General features: G+C 42.2%; 1 protein-coding gene across 4 annotated transcripts in view; it reads left to right on the top strand.

Annotated features, from left to right (window-relative positions):
- LOC123606914 (solute carrier family 23 member 1-like) overlaps window positions 1-23,369 on the top strand; it is a 56,764-nt gene that overhangs the window by 4,232 nt on the left and 29,163 nt on the right. For all 4 annotated transcript variants that reach the window (XM_045495762.1, XM_045495763.1, XM_045495760.1 and 1 more), the window contains exon 3: window positions 8,816-8,973. In XM_045495762.1, coding sequence (XP_045351718.1) covers window positions 8,816-8,973 — 158 coding nt within the window. The remainder of the gene's footprint in view (window positions 1-8,815; window positions 8,974-23,369) is intronic.

Genomic DNA, 23,369 nt, shown 5'->3' with positions numbered 1-23,369 from the left:
CCAGCTTTGCTTTGCTTTTTCAAAATTGCTTTGGTTATTTGGGGGGGGGGGTGTCTTTTGTGGTTCCGTGCAAATTTTAGGATTGTTTGTTCTAGTTCTGTGAAAATGCTACTGCTGTTTTGATGGGGATCTCGCTGAATGTTTAGATTGCTTCGGGTGGCACAGACATTTTAACAAATGCCTGTTCTTCCAGTCCATGAGCATGGAACGTCTTTCCATTCCTTTGTGTCGTAATCAGTTTCTTTCAGCAGTGTTTTATAGTTTCCAGGGTACAGGTCTTTCACCTCTTTGGTTAGATTTATTCCTAGGTATCTTATTACTTTGGGTGCAATTGTAAATGGGATTGTCTTCTTAATTTCTCTTTCTGCTCCTTCATTATTGGTGTATAGAAATGCAACAGATTTCTGTACATTGGTTTTGTATCCTGTGACTTCACTGAATTCATATATCAATTCTAGCAGTTTTTTGATGGAGTCTTTCAGATTTTCTTTACATAGTATCATGTCATCAGCAGATCGTGAAAGTTTTATCTCTTCCTTGCCAGTTTGGATGCCTTTTATTTCTTTTTGCTGTGGGATTGCTGAGGCTAGGACTTCCAGTAGTATGTTGAATAAAACTGATGACAGTGGACATCCTTGTCTTGTTCCTGACCTTAGGGGGAGATCTCTCCATTTTTTCTCCATTGAGGATGATATTAGCTGTGGGTTTTTCTTATGTGGCCTTTGTTATGTTGAGATATATATATTGCCTCCAAACCTACTTTGTTGAGGGTTTTTATCATGAATGGATGTTGTACTTTGTCAAATGCTTTTTCTGCATCTACTGAAATGATCATATGGTTCTTATCCTTTATTTTACTGATGCGATATATTGCATTGATTGATTTGAGAGTATTGAACCACCATTGCAACCCAGGAATAAATCCCACTTTGAGCGTGCTGAATGATTTTTTAAATGTATTGTTAATTTGGTTTCCTGGTATTTTATTGAAGATTTTTGCATCTATATTCATACTGGCCTGCAGTTCTCTTTTTTAGTGGTGTCTTTATCAGGTTTTGGTGTCAGGATAATGCTGGCCTCATAGAATGAATTTGGAGGTTTTCCTTCCTTTTCTAATTTTGGAATAGTTAAAGAATAACAGCTATTAACTCCTCTTTTTATGTTTGATGGCATTTACCTGTGAAGCCATCTGGCCCTAGACTTGTTTGTTGGAAGTTTTTTGGTTACTAATTCAATCTCTTTTCTGGTTATCAGCCTGTTCAAATTTTCTATTTCTTCCCAGTTTCAGTTTTGGTATTGTATATGTTTCTAGGAATCTATCCATTTCTTCCAGGTTGTCCAATTTGTTGGCACATAGTTTTTCATAATATTCTGTTACAATTATTTGTATTTCTGTAATGTTGGCTGTTATTTCTCCTCTCTCATCTGTGATTTTATTTATTTGAGACCTTTCTCTTTTCTTTTTGATCAACCTGGCCTGAGGTTTATCAATTTTATTGATTTTTTTTTTTTCAAAGAACCAGCTGCTGGTTTCATTGATCTTTTCTATTGTTTTTTGTTTTTGTTTTTGTTTTTTAGTTTATCATTTATTTCTGCTCTCATCTTTATTATTACCTTTTTTCTGCTGGTTTTAGGTTTTGTTTGTTGTTCTTTTTGTAGCTCCTTTAGGGGTTAGTTTAGGTTATCCATTTGAGATTTTTCTTGCTACTTAAGGTAGGCTTGTATTGCTATATACTTCCCTCTTAGAACCGTTTTTGCTGAATCCCAAAGGTTTTGGGTTGTTGTTTTCATTTTCATTTGTTTCTTTTATTTCCTGGTTGTCCCATTCACTGTTTAGTAGCATGTTATTTAACTTCCATGTATTTGTGATCTTTCCAGATTTTTTCTTGTGGTTGACTTCTAGTTTCATAGCATTGTGATCAGAAAACATGAATAGTAAGACTTGGATCTTCTTGAATTTGAGGCTTGCTGTGTGGGCTGATATCTGATCTATTCTGGAAAATGTTCTGTGTGCACTTGAAAAAATGTATATTCTGCTGTTTTAGGATGGAATGTTCTGAATATATCTGTTAAATCCATCTGTTCCAGTGTGTCATTGAAAGCCATTGTTTCCTTGTGGATTTTCGGTTTAGATGATCTGTTTATTGATATAACTGGGGTGTAAAAGTCCCTTTCTATTATTGTATAATTATTGATTAGTTCCTTTATATTTGCTATGAACTGTTTTTATTTATTTGGGAGTTTCTATGTTGGGTGCATAAATATTTACAATTGTTGCAACTCCTGGTTGGATTGTCCCCTCTATTATTATATAGTGTCCTTCTTTGTGTCTTGCTACAGTCTTTGTTTTAAAGTCGATTTTGTCTGAAATAAGTATTGATACTCTGAGTTTCTTTTGACATCCATTTGCATGATAGCTATTTCTCCATCCCCTCACTTTCAATCTGCAAGTGTCTTTAGGTCTAAAATGAGTCTCTTATAGGCTACATATAGATGGGTCTTGTTTTTTAATTCATTCTGTTGCCCTAGGCCTTTTGATTGAAGTATTTCGTCCATTTGCATTCAAAGTAATTTTTTTAAATGTTATAATGTTTGTTTGTTTGTTTATATTTTTTTTATTTTTTAATTTACATCCAAGTTAGTTAGCATATAGTGCAATAATGATTTCAGTAGCAGATTCCAGTGATTCATCCCCCGTGTATAACACCCAGTGTTCATCCCAACAAGTGTCCTCCTTAATGCCCCGTACCCATTTAGCCCATCCCCCACCGACAACCCCTCCAGCAACCCTGTTTGTTCTCTATATTTAAGAGTCTCTTATGTTTTATCCCCTTTCCTGTTTTTGTATTATTTTTGCTTCCCTTCCCTTATGTTCATCTGTTTTGTATCTTAAATTCCACATATGAGGGGCGCCTGGGTGGCGCAGTCGGTTAAGCATCCGACTTCAGCCAGGTCACGATCTCGCGGTCCGTGAGTTTGAGCCCCGCATCGGGCTCTGGGCTGATGGCTCAGAGCCTGGAGCCTGTTTCCGATTCTGTGTCTCCCTCTCTCTCTGCCCCTCCCCCGTTCATGCTCTGTCTCTCTCTGTCCCAAAAATAAATAAACGTTGAAAAAAAAAAAAAATTCCACATATGAGTGAAGTCACATGCTATTTGTCTTTCTCTGCCTGACTAATTTGGCTTAGCATAATACCCTCTAGTTCCATCCACATGGTTGCAAATAACAAGCTTTCATTCTTTTTGATTGCCAAGTAATACTCCATTGGCTATATATACCACATCTTCTTTATCCATTCATCTGTTGATGGACATTTGGGCTCTTTTCACATTTTCACTATTGTCGATAGTGCTGCTATAAACATCGGGGTGTATGTGCCCCTTCGAAACAGTGGCATGTATCCCTAGGATAAATACCTAGTAGTGCAATTGCTGGGTCATAGGGTAGTTCTATTTTTAATTTTTTGAAAAACCTCCATACTGTTTCCCAGAGTGGCTGCACCAGTTTGCATTCCCACCAGCAGTGCCAAAGAAATCCTCTTTCTCTGCATCCTCGCCAACATCGGTTGTTGCCTGAGTTGTTCATGTTAGCCATTCTGACTGGTGTGAGGTGGTATCTCATTGTGGTTTTGATTTGTATTTCCCTGATGATGAATGATGTTGAGCATTTTTTCATGTGTCGGTTGGCCATCTGATGTCTTCTTTGGAGAAGTGTCTATTCATGTCTTTTGCCCATTTCTTCACTGGATTATTTATTTTTTACGTGTTGAATTTCATAAGTTCTTTACAGATTTTGGATACTAACGCTTTATCTGATATGTCCTTTGCAAATATCTTCTCCCATTCTGTCAGTTGCCTTTTAGTTTTGCTGATTGTTTCCTTCGCTGTGCAGAAGCTTCAAAGTAATTATTGATACATATATGTTTATTGACATTTTATCACTTGTTTTGTGGTTGTTTCTGAAAGTTTTCTCTGATCCTTTCTTGTCTTTCTCTCTGTCATCTTTTGCTGATTTTCTTTAGTGGTATATTTGGACTTATTTCTCTTTATTCTTTTCATGTTTATTAATGGCTTTTGATATATGGTTGCCATCAGGTTTATATATAATTTCTCTCCTCTCCTCTCCCACATTTTAAGTGTATGTTATTATACTTTATATTTTTGTCGGTGGGAGTTCCTTAACTGATTTTTTACAGAAATATTCATTTTTACTGCTTTTGTGTTTCCTACCTTTATACTGTCACTTTTGATCTCTCCTTTCCACTCAGAGAGTCTCCTTTAATATTTCTTGCAGGGCTGGTTTAGTGATTTACAAACTCCTTTAGTTTTTGTTTGTCTGGGAAACTTTTTATCTCTCCTTCTATTCTGAATGATAGCCTTGCTGGACAGAGTATTCTGGGCTTCAGATTTTTCCCATTCAGCACTTTAAATATATCATGCCACTTCCTTCTGGTTTGCAAAATTTCTGTTGAAAAATCTCCTGCTAGCCTTATGGGTTTTCCCTTGTAAGTTAATGACTTCTTTTGCTGCTTCGTCTTGCTGCTTTTAAGATATTTCCTTTATCACTATATTTTGTAAGTTTAATTACAATATGTCTTGGTGTGGGTCTGCTTTTGTTGATTTTGTTGGGAGTTCTCTGTGCCTCCTGGATCTGGATATCTGTTTCCTTCCTCAGATTAGGAAAGTTTTCAGCTCTTATTTCTTCAAATAAATTTTCTGCCCCCCTTTCTCTCTCTTCTTCTTCTGGGACTCCTATAATACAAATGTTATTATGTTTGATGGAGTCACTGAGTTCCCTAAGTGTATTCTTATTTTGTGTAATTTTTTTTTTCTCCCTTTGTTCAGCTTGATTACTTTCCATTACTTTCTTCTAGGTTACTAACTTGTTACTCTGCTTCTGCCATCCTGTTATTCATTCCATCAAGCGTGTTTTTCATTTGGTTTATCGAGCCCTTTATCTCTGCTGTGTTATTCCTTATCTCTGTGTTAAGGGTCTCACTCCTGTCTTCCACTCTTTTTTTTTTTTTTTGGTTAAGTCCGGTGAGTGTCTTTGTGATCATTGCTTTAAATTCTCTATCAGGCAGGTTATTTATATTTGCTTATATTTCCATTTCTTTAGATCTCTGGCCATGGCCCTGTCCCGTTCTTTCATTTGGGATAAATTTCTCTGTCTCCCCATTTTTCTGCCCCGTGTCTGTTTCTCTGTGTCAAGAAAGTCAGCTATGACTTGTGCTCTTCAAAGTAGTGACTTTATGACGAGGAGGTCCTGGAGTGCCCTGCAGTGCAGTGTCCCTGTTCACCAGAACCTGGCACTTCAGGAAAGTATCCTGTATGTGTTGCTTACACCCTGCTGTTGTATCTGAATCATCTTTCCTTTCAGTACAGTCATCTGCACGGGCTCTCTGCCTGTTGTGGGCAGTAGTTCCTCTATGTGGTGTTAGTGGGACCCAGGCAGGCCGGCTCCGAGGGGGCATACCTGCCAGGGAATTGGGGAACAGGGCAGTGGTGTTAGGAACATTTGCATTGGGCCACTAGTCCTTTGCCAGATCCCCCAAAGCACTGAGGTGGTTGTTGGCTGGGGGCTGCATGTCAGGGCGACAAGGGGTGTGAGGCTGAGTTCCATGCATGTGGGAATGGGGCGGCGGGGGGGGGTGACTTGGGGGGGCCTGTGACTGGGTGGGGCAAACACCACTGGGTGGGGCTTTAACAAAATTTGTCCTGGGCCCTGAGCTGAGGCTACAAGTGTCTGTGCAGCCCACCTCTGGCAGGTGGCTCTGTGTGCATGCTGGGGGGAGGGGGAGGGGGAGGAAAATGGCACCTGCCAAGTCTCTCCTTTTCAAAGTCCCCCGGCACACTCCAAAATCACTCTGAGCAGATCTGTCTCCTGTTTGCCCCAGAGGTTGTGTAAACTGCCATTTTTACGTTGCCTCTCCATGCAGGCTGCTGACTCTTTAAGGGCAGTGACCCGACTATCACCTGCCTTTCCAGCTGGCCCAGTGCTGAGTCAGCTGACTTTTACAGCTCCAGGCTCCAAGTCCCCCTGGTTTTACAAACTCACCGAATTCAGCCCCTCTGGCTTTTAAAGCCAAACGTTATAGGGATTAGTCTTCCCTGTGTGAGCTCCCTGGTGCGAGGGCCCATTTCTCTGCCCTGTATGTGTGTGCAGCTCTCTCCCTCCCGTGGGCAGCCTCCCTCCACCTTTCTGACCTTCCTAAACTTTCAGATGCAGCTTCTCCATATTTAGTCGTGGAGTTTGTTCTGCCAGTCTTTGGATCGCTGTCTGGTTTATTGACTTGGATGTGGATGATACCTACTTGTAAGCGTGGGAGGGGGTGAGCTCCTCCTACTAAGCCATCTTCCCAAGTTCCAAGTCTCCTGCCCGTCTTTAAATCAGATGGTTTGGTTTTTGCTATTGAGCTCTATGAGTTCCTTTTTTGGATGAGTTAACATTTTTTGGATGTTAACCCCCTTATCAGATAGATGGTTTGCAAATTGCAAGTATTTTCTCCTATTCTTTGGATGCCTTTTTATTTTGCTGATGGTTCCTTTTGCTGCGCAGAAGCTTTTTAGTTTGATGTAGTCCCACTTGTTTATTTTTGCTTCTGTTGTTTGAGCTTTTGGTGTCATGGCTAATAATCTTTGTCCAGACCAATGTTAAGGAGCTTTTCCATTGTGTTTTCTTCCAGGAGTTTTACAGTTTCAGGCCTTATATTTAAGTCCTTAATCCATTTTTGAGTTACTTTTTGTGAATGGTGCAAGACAGGAGTCCATTTTCATTCTTCTGTATGTGGTTATCCAGATTTCGCAATATCATTTATTGAAGAGACTGTCCTTTCCCCTTGAGCCTTTTTGGCTTGCTTGTCAAATATTAGTTGACCATATATGCATGGGGTTATTTCTGGGCTCTCAGTTCTGTTCTACTGGTTTATTTGTCTACTTTTATAACAGTACCATACTGGGGCGCCTGGCTGGCTCAGTCAGTTAAGCATCCGACTTCGGCTCAGGTCATGATCTCACGGTCTGTGAGTTCAAGCCCTGTGTCGGGCTCTGTTCTGACAGCTCGGAGCCTGGAGCCTGCTTCAGCTTCTGTGCCTCCCTCTCTCTCTGCCCCTCTCCTGTTCATGCTCTGTCTCTGTCTCAAAAATAAATAAACATTAAGAAAAAAATTATGACAGTACCATACTGATTTTTTTGTGTTTTTTTTTATTTTTTATTTAAAAAAATTTTTTTTAACGTTTATTTATTTTTGAGACAGAGAGAGACAGAGCATGAACGGGGGAGGGTCAGAGAGAGAGAGGGAGACACAGAATCAGAAACAGGCTCCAGGCTCTGAGCTGTCCGCACAGAGCCTGACGCGGGGCTCGAACTCACGAACCGCGAGATCATGACCTGAACCGAAGTCGGACGCTTAACCGACTGAGCCACCCAGGCGCCCCTGTGGGTTGTTTTTTTTTTTTAAATAACGTTCCTCCAGTTTTCAAAAACTGCCATAAAATTTAGCAAAGAGGCTGCTTATTTATGTCGTTGAAAAATGAAAATCTGGTATGTTTTTGTTATTTCATTTTTGTCTCACTTTTTAAACTAAGGAAAATATCAAAATATCAACCAGTTCTCAAGTACCATATTGTTTGATTACTATAGCTTTGTAATAAAAATTTGAAATGAGGGGGTTGCCTGAGTGGCTCAGTCGGTTGAGCGTCTGACTCTTGATATCAGCTCAGGTCATGATCTCAGAGTTTGTAAGTTCGAGCCCCGTGTCTAGCTCCACACTGAGCATAGAGCCTGCTTGGGATTCTCTCTCTTCCTCTCCCCTGCTTTCTCTCTCTCTCTCTCTCTCAAAATAAAGAAACTAAAAAGAAAAAAAAAAGTTTGAAAGGAGGAATTAGGATGGCTCCAGCCTTGTTCTTCTTTTTAAGGATTACTTTGGCTGTTTGAAGTCTTTTGTTGTTCCACACAAATTATGACATTGTTTTTTCTATTTCTGTGAGGAATATCATTAAAATTTTGATACAAATTTCATTGAATCGATACGTGGCTTTGGATAGGATGGAAATTTTAATAGCATTAATTCTTCCTCCCTCCTGCTAATTTTCTGCTTAGTTTAGTCTTCTTCTAGTTCCTTGAGGTGTAAAGTCGTTCGAGATTTTTCTTCTAGGTGTTTATCGCCATAAGCTTCCCTCTTCAAACTGCTTCTGCCACGTTGCATGAGTTTTGATATGTTGCGTTTCCATTTTTGTTTGTCTCAAGACATTTTTTGATTTCTTTTGATTTCTTCTTATTCCCGTTGGTTGTTCAGAAGGGTATTGCTTAATTTCCACAAATATATGAATTTTCCAGTTTTCCTCCTGTTACATGCCATTCAGACCCATGGTATGATTTCATTCATGAAATTTGCTAAGACTTTTTGTGACTTAATATATGATCTATCTGGAGAATGTGTTCAGGGCTTCCTGCTCATTAGTCTTGCCCTCACCTTGTACCTTGTTTTAATTATGAGCCTCTTGCCTTCTTCTTATTCTTAAGGCCCCTTCCTTGGCTCCTGTTATGTCCTGCTATTTTGTGTCCCTGCCTTGGTTTCCCAAGTGCCATATCGGTTCCCACTGCCAGGGTTCTGCCCTTGAACCCCAGACCCTCTGGTTAGGTCTCTGTTAGTTGCTGTCTGGTCTTCCTACTTCCTACTGCTTCTCTGGATCTCTGCCTGTCACTCATGGTCCGGCTTGAGTAGCACTCTTTCCTCTGGTGGAAGAATGGGAATGACGGTGGGATCAGGTAACCCGTGGCATCTGCTTAACCGTCCACTCTCTCTGCTCCACCCACAGCACTTCCTCACGGCCCTGGGGGGGCTCGTGTCAGTGCCACTCATCCTGGCCAAGGACCTGTGTCTGCAGCATGACCCCCTGACTCAGAGCTACCTCATCAGCACAATTTTCTTCGTCTCTGGCTTCTGCACTCTCCTGCAAGTGTTTTTTGGAGTCAGGTAGGTAAAACTCTTTTCCCGGGATTCTGACTTTTACCTGCTGGGGTATCAGCAAGATTTGCTTGGCTTACAGCTGCAGAGGTGTTTAGGTAGACATGATGGAGGGAACATGGGACGGGCAATCAGAGCCTGGGTTCAGGTCCTGGCTCCAACACTTACTTTCCATATTAGCTAGGATTCTTGATGAAAGTCCCGTAAGTCCAGAATGGCTTAGGCAAAAAATTGTTCTTTATCGGTGTATAAGGTCAAGGGAAGAGAAAGGCAAGGTTACACCATGCATCAGGAGCACATTGAACCAGGGGCTCAAGTGCCACTGGGACTTTTTCTTCTCCTCTTGTCTCTACAAAGGCCTGCCCCTGGTATTTGCGAGATGCAGGGCAAGGATACAAATGGAGCCCCACACGCTGCATGTCTAAAACCAAACTTACAAACTCTTAAATAAGATATGTTCTGGTCATTCTACCTGGAAGGCCAGCTTTGAATTTAAAATTTTTTCACTGCTCTAAGTTCTGCTTTGGGACCTAGCCACATGGGGAGGGCCAACCCCCAGCCTGTGGCCTTCCCCCTTGTCTTCTCATGTCAAGTTTTGCTCCAGATCGTAAATGTCCTTACACTCATGAATGTGGGCTGCGTACCCACCCCCAACACACATATGCTCATGCACATACACACATACACCAGATTCTCCAAATAGCTGACGCTTGGCCACCCTCCATAGGCCTAGGGGTATGTACACCTGCATCATGGTCTGCCTTCAGCAGGGCAGACCTGGGGAAGAGGCCCAAGCAGGTTCTGGAAGAGGCTCAGGGCCATTTGGGCAGAGGAATTCTTGAGTCTCAAAGGGGAGAGGCACACAGACATGAGGTGGACAGAATCCCTTGGCCCCACAGATGCCTCCCGGAGGAGGGAGAGTGGAGCCCCCTGGGACAGCAGGCTAAGTACAGGGGGCTCTCCTTTCCTCGTCTGGATGCAGGGCTGTCTCTTCCTCACACTGTCAGTGCCTGTGCTTCATTGTCGTGGTCACGCTCCCCGCACAGGACCGGAGGCAGGCTGCTGGCAGTCCTCACGCTTGTCTCCCAGAGCAGCTGAGGACTGCTCTGGCTGGCCTCGCATTTTAAAATTCCAGGGAAGAGGGGCGCCTGGGTGGCGCAGTCGGTTAAGCGTCCGACTTCAGCCAGGTCACGATCTCGCGGTCCGTGAGTTCGAGCCCCGCGTCGGGCTCTGGGCTGATGGCTCGGAGCCTGGAGCCTGTTTCCGATTCTGTGTCTCCCTCTCTCGCTGCCCCTCCCCCGTTCATGCTCTGTCTCTCTCTGTCCCAAAAATAAATAAACGTTGAAAAAAAAAATTAAAAAAAAAAATTAAATTCCAGGGAAGAGCTCTGATGGGTGCGACTTAAGCCAGATGCCCAGCTCTCACCCATCCGGGCAACACATATGGCAGCTCTCCTTCGGGAAAACTTCCTAAAGAGTCAGGGAAGGAGAGTTCTGTTCTGAACAGACGAGACAGCAGGGATTCGCTGAACTGTGTCTGTGGTTTGGTACCCGGAAAACAAGGCCGATGATAGTATGGCCTTTTCTCCCTGACAGTAAGATTGAGATGAGCAAAATCGTTATAATCAGTGGAATCACCTTTCTAAATAAATAAATAAATAAATAAATAAATAAATAAATAAATACAAACACCATCAAGTCCTTTATGTTCATATGTAGGTTGCAAAAATTAGCCTGAGTAAAATGGGGCTCTGTTGCTCTGGAGCTGGCCTGGACAAAATTGCGAGGCCTGGAAAATGTGTCTTCGGAACTTTTCCCTCCTCATTTCGACACATCCTCTCTTCATATTCTCCACCACCACCCCCGCCCCAGCTTGTCTCCCAGAAAGAACTCTGCACCATGGCTCCCTTCTAGGTTATCAGGAGGGATCAGGACATCCCTCTCTGCGGGTCCTCCAGACCTCTCCTGCTCACCCCAGATCTGTTAGTTGTGGGCCTTCTTCCTTTATCATTTATTTAACATCTAGTCCAAGGACATATCCAAGTTTTGTTCAGCCTGAAGGATGTCCAGTTTTCAGTGTCCCCTTTAAGAAGGACACAAAAGTATGAGTACAAAATCCTGCATGAGAGACAATATTATTACATTGAAAAAAAATCATGATAAATTACGACATTTTTTTTAAATTTTTTTTAACGTTTATTTATTTTTGAGACAGAGACACAGCATGAACGGGGGAGGGTCAGAGAGAGAGGGAGACACAGAATCCAAAACAGGCTCCAGGCTCTGAGCGGTTAGCACAGAGCCCGAAGCGGGGCTCGAACTCACCGAACGTGAGATCATGACCTGAGCTGAAGTCGGACACTTAGCCGACTGAGCCACCCAGGCGCCTCAAATTACAACATTTAAAAAGCAGATTAACACCACAAGTGTCACACATTCCAAGTTTTTCCAATCTTTTTTTATTTTATTTTAAAGTTATTTATTTATTTATTTTGCGAGAGAAAGAGAGCACGAACAGGGAAGGGGCGGAGAGAGAGGGAGAAAGAGAGAAACCCAAGCAGGATCCGCCCTGTCAGCACAGAGCCTGAAGTGGGGCTCGAACTCACAAACCGCAAGAACAAGACCTGAGCTGAATAACAGGAGTCAGATACTTAACCGTCTGAGCCACCCAGGAGCCCCTACTCCTTTCTTGTTGAATTGAAAGTGGTGTACTCTTTGATCAACATTTTCTGAAGAGAAGGAAAGATAATTCAGTCATTCCGCTTCCGTGGGTTGGTCCAAATTTGTTTGTTACTACTGCTAGTTAAGATGCATGGTCATCCTTTCACACAAAACTGTAATACCACTATTGATTTGTGCCCTACAAACACAGACATTCTCTTGTCCGTGATTTCCATCAGAAATGTCTAAAATGCATGCTGCATTTAAAAGTGTAAGTGGTACATTATCAACTATATTCTTGATAGGAGAAAACTTCCATCTTGCCTGCATATCAGTGAGACTCACGTCTTCTCTGGCGATTTTGCGTATCTGATGGTTTTCAGGTTTTCCACAGACTTGCTTCTGGCACCCTACATTTCAACCTTTGTTTCTCCTCCAACGCCCACGTACGTCAGGTGCCATAGGACACATTCATAACATAACGTGACCTCGGGTTTGTGCAACTTCACGAAGTAGAGTGAGCTGGCACAAGGGGAGGTAGGAGTATTGCGAGACCCAATCATGACCCTGAGGTGGCTAGCAGGAAATTAAATATACATGGGTGGGGATGCCTGGGCGGCTCAGTCGGTTGAGCGTCCGACTTCGGCTCAGGTCACGATCTCGCGGTCCGTGGGTTCGAGCCCCGCGTCAGGCTCTGTGCTAACAGCTCGGAGCATGGAGTCTGCTTTGGATTCTGTGTCTCCCTCGCTCTCTGCCCCTTCCCTGCTCATGCTCTGTCTCTCTCTGTCTCTCAAAAATGAAGAAACATTAAAAAAAAGTTAAAAACAAACAAACAAACATGGGTGGTTTAGTGGTCTCAACCCACATAAATCTATCCTGCCACATTCAAACTAAATTGATCCTGACTCAGCTTCCCCTGGCCAAATCCTAAGAGTGCTTATGACCTTTCAAATGCCATCTGATGCAAGATTTAGAGTCCGTGAGGAGGCAGTGCAAAGAGGCAGTAGCCGGCCAAATGTGGCTGAAACCATTTACTTCTACAAAGTTGACAAAGGCCTATGGCTAGTGCACACGTTGCAGGACCCCCGGGACTTGAGAAGGAGCCCGGCAAGTGAGGGTCCCTTTATCCTAAATCTACTTTTGACCTAATCTGTGCCAGGCCTGTGTCCCGCCCTGGCGTTGCGAAGGGAAATGGAAAACATTTCCTACAATGTGCTTCTGCTGACCTATATTGATAGAAGGTGACATGACAGGAAAAATTAATATCCATCTATTCAGTGTCAATTATCTGAATCAAACCACACAGGTATAGACGGATATGGGGCTGGCCGGTTGTTTCCAGGATAGACTGACTGCAGACAACATTCAGAGGAGTATATTCACTGCTGGCATGGCCTTTTTGCCTGAATCAAATCAAAGGCACTTTCCAAAGTGCTTCCTTTGCAAGTCATTTCCAGGCGAGACGCCAAGGCTTAAGTTCTTGCAACCTCTGTTGAGGAGTGGAGACCAGTGCCCACGGCTTTGGAGGGTGATTTCCCTGCTCTCTCTTCTTCACCATCTCGGTGAGCTAAGACTTCTTCCAAATCCCCGACCAAGGACTCAGAGAGGTGCAGGGTTTGCTCTGGTCTATCTATCAGACGCCCCTATTTTCCAGGATCGGCTCTGGGAATGTGAGATGGTGCGGTGGGATTAGGGACAGCTTGCGGTAACCTGCCTGGGTCCCAGAACACCCCGCCCCGTGGAGAGTTACAAACACAAAGCGCTTCTGGATGGGGGAGTCCCGCCCATAAACCTGAGATGGCATTAATTATAATTATGGAAGAGTACTGGGTTTGGAAACTGGAGGACGGAACTCCAGTCTTGGCTTCTGTACCATGGGAACTTAGACAAATCATCTGCCCTCTTTAAGGCTCAGTTTCTCGTCGACAAAATGAAGGAATTCAACTATACGATGTCCGAAAGTCCCTTCTGTCTCTGTTGTGGGCAGCTATGATGTTGACAGAGAAGATGATGAAGCCCCGGGTTTCAATGGGATAATCAGTAGTAAAAGTGCCTCTGGGCCTAGCCTTCTGGTAGGCTCCGTAAGAAACACAAACTAATCAGCAGTTAGGGCCCAAAGAACTTGAACTTACACCTTAATTAAACATGCAGAGAAAGAGGTAAATAAAATTAGGAAATGAAATAATGTTAATGCCATTAGGGTGGGGTCAGGAATAAACATGAGTTTGGTTCTAGGAAATAAGCTTCTGTCTCAGATGCTGACGAGCAACTCCCTAAGACATTATAGATTGTGAAACCTAACTGATAGTTGATGACTCAAAGGCCAAGTAGATCTGACTACTGGTTATTTGCTGGTAACCAAAAATGGCGATGTTGCAACAAGGTCATCGTGATTAAAACCACATTAAATAATCAAAAGGGAATGATAAGAGATGATAACTGCTGCTCTTGATATAGGAGTTCACAAGCACTGTGCCCAGTGTGGGGCAGGCGGCTGTAATCCTTGGCAACATGGACAGCTGTCTCCCTGGTACGGCTTTAAGGGTCTTGGGTGCATCCCCTAAGAGCCTTCCTCACTTAGGTGTTCGCTTCTGCAATTCACGGAAGGGCATACTTCTATCATTCATTTCAAAATAAGACATTAAGTTTGGAAGGAAATCACTAGAAGAAATCAGATATTGACTACATGTGATTCTAGGCCTTAATGCCATCTCTGGAATTATTCATAGTTTGTACTGGTAATTTCTTTTTGTGGAGTGGTTCCAAGTAACATGTCTCTCCATTTTCCTGGGAATAGCTCAAGTGTGGAACACGTACTTCTGGCAAAGAACATCCGCTTGTCTTACACTTACTCGCATACAGTTTTTCCTGAGTCAGCCCTGGCCTTGATCCTTTGCATCCAGTGACTTCCTGTGGCTGAGCCCAGCCCTGCCCTAGCTCTGCGCCTGTCATTGGTTATGCAGAAAGGCCATGGCCATCATCAGAGGTATGCAGCCACTTTGCTCCTGCCCTCTTGACAGCCAAGTCACCAGATGTGCCATTGGGGCTCTGACGGGAGCAGGAACAGTGGTGGCTGTTGGGATAGAAGAGTGATCTGACAACTCATCACATCAGAGGAGTCCTAAGGAGGGGGCTGGTGTGCTTCCTCTGGGTTGAAGTTGAGAAGTTACCCATAGGGAAGGCACCAGTGGTATTTCCTACAATGTACCTGCTTGGTGGAGGGAACTCAGAAAAAACATGAACAGAGTGTTCTTTGTCCACTAGTGAAGTAGTTGAGACCCAGAGTGCTCAGGATTTCTTACAACACAGTGACCCTCTTAAATTCAAGGCGAATTCATCAGTTCCATCTTACGTTCCTGAGACTCTGCTCCCCATTCTGGTCTGTTTCAAAGAAAAGTCCATGTGACATCATCCTTTGCCCACTCGGGGACTGACTCAAGAAGGAACATCACCATGATGACATGGTGAGGCTGGATTCCAGCAGATCACCCTCCAGATGCATCTGTCCCCAGCTGTTGACCACCTCCCCATTTACCCGTGTTCTTCCCCTCCTTACCCACAGGCTTCTCAAATTCCACGTGTCCCAACCCCAGAACTCCTCAGGGCGATCATCCCTTCCAGGTTCCCAGGTGCTTAAGGCCCTACCTAGTAGAGACTTAATGCTCCTTTTCCTTTCTTCCCTGGACAATATTTGCATTATTTTCTCTTAGAGTCCTCTTGTTTCTGTGAAGAGGAACTGTTTTTTAACTTTTCCAAAGCCGTGAGAATTAAATTAGATAATGCATACCAAGAGGTTAGCTTAGTGCCAGGTACAAAAAATTTATTTTTCACACCAGGAAAAGGATTGTACTATACACAAAATTTTGCACCCTCCCTCCCTTTTTAAATAATTAAAAACATTTGATTGTAAGAAACAGTCCTCCTCCCCCTTTTTAAACATATACAATGCACCATAATATTTTTCCATTTCCAACAAACACATTTCTGCAATAGTTCTTTTTAAAAAATGATCACTTAGTATTTCATATTCTAGAAAATATAATTATATTCTAATTTATTTAACTATTTACTATTAAAGGAGACCCAAGTTGTTTCAGCTTTTTCACTATTGCAATAGCAACCAACGTGATTTGTTAAGTATGAGAAGTAGAAATTATATGTATACTGACAATCATTTATCTAGTTAAAGACAGAAGAAAGGCTGATAGAAATGTTTAGGATTATATTTTTCATACATATATAAAATGTATATATTATATGTATGCTGATAAAGCTTATCTGGTTAAAGATTAAAAAAAAGACTGGAGCAAAATGTTAATAACCATTTCTGGGTTATAGAATTAGGCTAATTTAAATTTATTCTTTGTATTTGTCTTGATTTGCCATTTATTTTTCTTCAGTGTTCATGTATTACTTTATAACTGGGAAAAGTAAAAATCATTTAAAAGGTATTTTTAGAAAAGTACCAGGGTATGTTTCATGAGCCACACCCTTTGAGTCTGTGCCTGAGAACAAAAGTCCAGTAGGCTGCCTATTACTGTATTGGAGGAGGGACTGGGGCTGGGAGTTATGCCCCAACCTTGAGACAAATTCTGAGATCCTGCAACCTTTTCCACTTCACCTGCTTTCATCTTCATTTCCCCAAGTCATTTCTCCATGATCAGCATTGAAGCCCTAAAAATAAAAAAGGACACGTGTGTTTGTCTTTGGGGCAGAACAGAAGGGAGGGCTGGAGCAATGGCTCCCAATCCAGCACGGATTTTGGGTGGTGGGGGAGGGAGGAGGTGTAGGGGGTGGTCAAAGAGTAGTAAGCAGTGATGGGTTTAAAGAAGATAGACAAATAGGCTTCCCCTTCCGATTTCACATCTTCCTCCTATTTTTTTCCCCCTAGGCAAAGTCAAACGTTTCATCCCTTTAAGCTGATTATTTAGCTCCATATCTCTAATTAACACACTTCCATTTTAGGTATTACTAATTGATGTGCCAATATGAATGATTATGATCTCCTTTTCTTTCACAGCCCACTCCCTCTCACTGCATACAAGCATACTTCCCATCCTCTTATTCTAACATGCTCCCAACATAGATCAATATTCCATATTTACATTATAATTAATGACTAGAATGCTATTTGGAGCTGAATCACAACGTGCTTTTCCTGCCCAGATTTTTGTTTTCCCTGGAATTAACACCTTTCTTGTTTCTATACTTCATTTTCTAGGTACTTATTTCTAATTCAGTTATATACTCTTTGTTTATTGTCTAAATTTCTTCCTAATAATTTCATTCACATCAGCTTCATCTTCTTGATGAACTATCTCCTAGAGCTCTCTGATTTGCTGCAATTTGGAATGGCTGCTTTATATGCCTGGTATCCATTATATATGTCATCCTGAGATGACCCTTCATCCCTATCCTGAGAATCCCCTTCATGTCAGTTCTCAGTCTAGGTCTCTTATTCCCACAGTGGTATCCTTTTTGGAGAAACACAAGAGTCCAATAGCTTCCTGAGAGAGAAAGAATACATCGGAGATAAATTTTGTAAGACTTTGTATATGTGAAAGTATCTTGATCCTACTCTCATGCTTCATTGATAGCTTAGCTGGGTATAGAAATGTAGGTTGGGAATACTTTTCTTTCAGAATTTGAAAGTATTGTTCCATTGTCTTATAACTTCCAATGCGATTTTAAGAAGGCCAAACCTTTATGTAATCTTTCCCCCTTACCCCACCCCAGAAGGTGGAAAGAACTGCTTTACAATCCTGTGTTATAAATTTTTAGTTATGTGTCATGGCCTGAGTTTATTTTTATCCATTATACTGTGTACTCCATTGGTCCTTTTAATATGCAAATACTCGTCCTTCAGTTTCTTTGAATTTTTTTCTCAAACTCCTTTTATTCACATGCTGGATTTCCTGGACTGGTTCTCTAATTTTCTTACCTTTTCTATCCTTATTTACATTTCTTTGTATTTTTGCTCTTTTGGGGGGAGGAAATTACATCAATTTTATCTTCCAACTCTTCTGCTTAATTTATTTATACTATAATGTTTTAAAAGATTTTTTTCTGTTCTCTGAATATTCTTGTTTTTGCATCCTATTCTTGTTCTATGAATGCAAGATCTCTTGCTTGCTAAAGATACAAATGAGAGTGTGTTTTAAAAAGTATCATCCCCTTGCAGGACAGGTTACTTTCTTTTATTTTTTTAATTAAAAAAATGTTTTTAACGTTTAATTTTGAGAGAGAGAGAGAGAGAGAGAGAGAGAGGGACAGAGAGACAGTATGAATGGGGGAGGGGCAGAAAGAGGAGACAAAGAATCCAAAGCAGGCTCCAGGCTCTTAACTGTCAGCACAGAGCCCGATGTGGGGCTTGAACTCACAAATTGTGAGATTATGACCTGAGGTGAAGTTGGATGCTTAACCAACTGAGCCACCCAAGTGCCCCTTTAATTTTTTTTAATATTTATTTATTTTGAGAGAGAGCATGATCAGGGGAGGGACAGAGATAGAAGAAGAGAGAGAATCACAAGCAGGCTCTGCGCCATCAGCACAGAGCCTCATGTGGGGCTCGAACTCATGAAGATCATGAGTTTAAGATCATGACCTGAGCCAAAATCAAGAGTCAGACGCTTAACCAACTGAGCCACCCAGGCGCCCCAAGACAAGTAACTTTCATCTGTTTCTTTATTTGGGTCTCTGTCATTGACAGTCCTGTGGTTGTCTGGCGATCTTTGTATATCTGCTCATATTTTAAGGTAGGGCCTCAGAAGCTTGACTAGATGTTCTGAACCTGGAAGTGTGTCTCGTTCACTTTGGGCTTCATCATAGCATGACATGCAGGAATGACACATGTCCCAACTGCAAGGGTCACAATTCACATTGTAGTCTTAATATGGTGTCATGAATTTCAGCATCTTTGTGTTTTTCCTAGCATAGCTAGGGAAGCCTGAATTTCAGCATCTTTATGTTTTCCTCTCAGGTTGTCCTATCCTCCAGAAAAGGACCTTCTAGTCTCTTGCCCAGAGGGTAAAGACCTGGCTGGAAGTGTGCTAGAAGCTCAGTGGGAAAGTGAGCTGGAAGTTTTCGTGTTCAGTGTACATATATTAAATGAATCATCCCAGTGTTCAGTACGGTATCTCCACTTCAACTGTGCCCGTGTCCCTGCAGTCTGCAGTTTGCCTTTTTCACGGAATAAACTTAAAGTCTTCTGCCAAGATGGGGGAAGGATAGTTACCTGACTGGTGTTCTGAGAAAGATTTTTAACCTGTTTTAGCTCCACGTTTAACCCTACTTCAAGAACGAACTCCTGACACGTGGTGAGTTTTTCAGTATACTGTCGTTTCCCGATTGCCTCTATAGGATACGGATTCCCCAGGAGGTTAAATCAGTTACCACTGTTCATCTGCTCTTCAGCTTTCAGTTTGTTGCAACTGTCTCTTGCTCAGGTCTTTTTATCCTTGTAATTTATTCTTCTAAAATATATTTTAATCATTTTATTGAAGTTTCAAGAGAGGGCAAGTGTATAATCTGGCATTCTTAATCAGAAGTCATTTTTATTATTTTGTAAAAAAGTCAACACATATTAAGAATATTGGGGCGCCTGGGTGGCTCAGTCGGTTATGCTTCCAACTTCAGCTCAGGTCAAGATCTCATGGCTTGTGAGTTCAAGCCCCGCATTGGGCTCTGTGCTACCAGCTGGGAGCCTGGAGCCTGCTTCAGATTCTGTGTCTCCCTCTCTCTCTGCCCCTCCCCTGCTCATGCTCTCTCTCTCTCTCTCTCAAAAATAGATAAACATTAAAAATTTTTTTTAATTAATTTAAAAAAGACTATTAAATTTTTGTGTTTATTAATTGCCATAAACATTTTTAGTGTGCTTTAATTTTGATTAAGATATTTTTGCCATAATAAAGCTTTTATGTTTCTATGGTAAAATGTATTACTTTTTTCCTTTGCTATTTCTTGATCTACTTTTAACTTAGAAATCCTTTCTATATCCAATAGATAAGTAATCACCTTTTAAAAAAGTATCTTGTCTGTGTGTTGTTTAGATTTTTTCAATTTAACTCTTGAATTTATTTAGGATTCATTTAGGTGCATTGTATGAAGTAAGTCCTCAAATTGATTTTCTTCTCTGTAAAAGCCAATTTTCTCAGTATCATTTGTTGAATAAACCATCTGTTCCTCATTGGGAATCAAGACTTTATTCATCACACATTAAGTTCTTATATATCCTAGGATCAATCTGTTCAGGCTACTGTTTTCTGCCATTGATTTCTTTAAGTCTTCAACCATTACTGCCCTATTTTAAAATTAATAACTTTGTAGTGACTTTATCTAGTTAGGCAAGCTTTTCCTCATTATTCTTTACTTTAAAAGTCTTTCTAATTTATTCTGGGGCAGCTGGGTGGCTCAGTCAGTTAAGCATCCGACTTCCGCTCAGGTCACAATCTTGTGGTTCATGGGTTTGAGCCTCGCATCGGGCTCTGTGCTGATAGCTCAGAGCCTGGAGCCTGTTTCAGATTCTTTGTCTCCCTCTCTCTCTGCCACTCCCCTACTCGCACTCTGTCTGTCTGTCTCTCTCTCTCAAAAAATGAATAAATATTAGGGCGCTCGGGTGACTCAGTCAGTTAGGCGCCTGACTCCGGCTCAGGTCATGATCTCGCGGTCCATGAATTTGAGCCCCACATCAGGCTTTGTGCTGCCAGCTGGGAGCCTGGAGCCTGCTTCAGATTCTGTGTCTCCCTCTCTCTCTCTGCCGCTCCCCTGCTCATGCTCTGTCACTCTCTCTCAAAAATAATAAATAAACATTAAAAAAAAGAAGAAATATTAAAAAAAATTAAAAGTCTTTCTAAGTAATTCTAATTTTTAAGTTCTTCCAGATGAATTTTTAAATCATTATATGAAATAAAATATTCTCATTGGGATTTTGGTTGCAATTGCATTACATTTATAGATTAACTTGGAATAAGTGGACCTTTGTAATATTGAGTTTTCCTTTCAGGGAACATAGTATATGTCTCATTTATTCAAGTCATCATACGTCTTCTATTAGCATTTTGTTTAAAAATATTATCTCAAGTTATTTTCTCATGCAGCTGTATCCTCTTATATTTTTTGAACATACGCAACAATTTTCACTTGTTTCTTCAAGGAAATTTTTTCCTTTAAGTTTTCAGAGCCGGAAAACACGCAGGATCTTTTTCAGGCCCAAGTCACGCTGGATTTTCTGCCTATTCATCACTTACCTGGATAAGAGGTCTATGTAGTCATAGTGTCTAATGGACAGGATCAACTATGGCCATTCTGTTGCTCAGCCCAGCAGACAACTATTCAACTAGGTTTGACTTTTGAGCTTTCATACTGGTCTCTGCATTTTCCAATTTTAGCAAGAATCTTACTAATTCAGTGTAGTCAGAATCCCTGCCCTCCATATCTGATTGGGTTGATCAGTTCTCTGCCATCACTCAGATGATGTCTGATCACCCTGGCCTGCCTTCAGCAGGATCCTCCCCTGCCCTATCCCTTATGTTTCCTTTTAGTAACTTTCCAGCCCCTGACCCAACCCCGCTCCTGGGCTATAAATTCCCATCTTTCCTTGTTATATTCAGAGTTGAGCCCGATGCTCTCCCCTACTACAAAATCCTGTTGTAGTCCCGCCCTGGAATAAAGTCACCTTCACATCATTAACTGGTGTCATGAATAACTTTTCCTTAACAGAAGTACCTGAGAGCTCAGAGGGAACGGGGTTGGGGGGGGGGGGGGGCCTTAACTTCTCAATGCTTCCAAAAGGGTAGATGTTTCTGTTTTGTGGGTTAGAGTGGGACTATGAAGACGGGAGAAAAATGTTTTCTCTAATCATTAACATAAACTCTAGTTTGTTCTTACTTCATGTCTTGTTAGCAGTTGTTTTTATGACAAACTTACCGTTGCAATTCAACCTGGCGAGTCAGACTTTCTGATCAGGGCTTCCCCACATCCGAGCCAGGCCCTCCCACTGGCACTGCCCACCAGAGGCAGTCTCCTCCTGTGCAGGCAAAGCAGTGTGGACCGACTGCCCTGGAGGGCTGTTGAGACAACTGGATGAAAATGCCGAGTGCTTTTAAAATTCCGTGTAAGCTTAGATGTTAGGAGTCGCCCCGGGGACACATTCCTACAGCCCTGCCAACAAAATACTCATCCTATGAGATTCTTAAGATGCATTCCTGTGACTACAGATTTTGACATTTAACCTCTTCTTAGAAAACATGCAAGTCATTGTTGTAAAGAAAACGGCCGGGCGTCTTCCCTTTTTCAGGCTTCAGCACACAGGTGACACGGTGAAGGGTGGAAGGAGTAGGAGGCACAGGAAGAATCAGACCACCTTTTCTATGGGGTGTCGTGAGGGCGGCAGTGGAGGTTTGCACCCAGATCCCACTCCGTCTGAGCCCAGACTGGCTCTTTCTGTAAGGGTTCATGAGGCTGGGTGTGGGCCAGTGGGCTTGGGAAGGGGTGAGAAACAGCTGGAAAGTGAAGTTGCGGGGTCTGAGGATAGCGTGGTAGGTCCTTTATTACTGTAGCGTAATATAATCATAAGCCCCCTTAAATCCTGTTTGGAGCCAGGTGAAGTGTCAGTTCTAGAGTGAGGACATAGCATGTCGGAACTTATGGGGCATTGTCAGAGCACCTCCTTCAAATCAAATCTAACAGAAGTAAAAAGAACCGGGGAGGGTAGCACCTGAAATAGATCCAACAGTACTACGAGAGCAGTAAGCTTCCAGACGATTAGTGGATCCGACAAAAGCAGCTCCACCCCAACTGATACGTGTCGTGCCATCACATGAAGAGAGCTGTGCCTCAGACATTAACCTTACGGTCGACAAATACTGTCCACTTTAAGAACTAGAACAGGAGGAACAATGAGGGGGAGTGAAGCAAAAGCTGTGGAGCTCTGAGCAGGTGATATCATACTACCTGCAGGGCTGAGCACTTGGCCAGAGAGAGAGCAAGGGAGTAATTAATACGAAGACACAGCCTTGGACCAGCCCACACACATGGATTCCAACAATAGGAAAGAAAACAAGGGATGCAGAAAACAAGTCTTAGAGAACCAACCTGCAAGAGTTGGGAAGGCCAAACAGTTAAAAAAAAAAAAAAAAAAAAGCCCACACTAGAACATCTGTTATTTAGAGAAAACAGGAGAGAAAATGTCTTAACGTACACCACCTTCTCAGGAAGTACCCACACATTTCAGAGGGAATAACAAAGTAATGGCAATTACGGCTCTTCAGTGAGCTCTTATATGCCCCAGGCATGGGGCTACCCATTTATACATATTTAATCTTCGCAGCTACTCCCTGGGGAGAGTATATTATTTTATCAAAGAGGACACTGAGGCTTGCAGCCGTTGGGCAGCATACCTAGGTCACAGAACTGATGAGAAGCGGAGCCGGATTTAAACTTGGCATTCGTGGATGCCTTGCTCTCAATCGGTGTCAAGAAGCAGCGAGAAACCCAGATGATAAGGGAGGAGACCCGAGCACTCGTCCTGGTTACCTCTATGACATTGGGCCCAGATTCCCTATCTACAATAATGACAAGGCCAAGCTGGATATATTTCAAGGGACTCTTCTAGGTCTCAAATGTTGGGTTGGTTTCAAATCAATAGTCTATAGTTTATAAGAGAGACTGATGTCAGAGGCACATGTAGAATAATACTGAACCATACTCGTGGGCAGATTTAAAAATACAGGGGTCGCCATTGCAGTG

This window comes from Leopardus geoffroyi, chromosome A2 (assembly GCF_018350155.1).
Source record: "Leopardus geoffroyi isolate Oge1 chromosome A2, O.geoffroyi_Oge1_pat1.0, whole genome shotgun sequence".
Taxonomy (NCBI): Eukaryota; Metazoa; Chordata; class Mammalia; order Carnivora; family Felidae; genus Leopardus; species Leopardus geoffroyi.
This window is presented reverse-complemented; position numbering and strand designations above follow the sequence as displayed.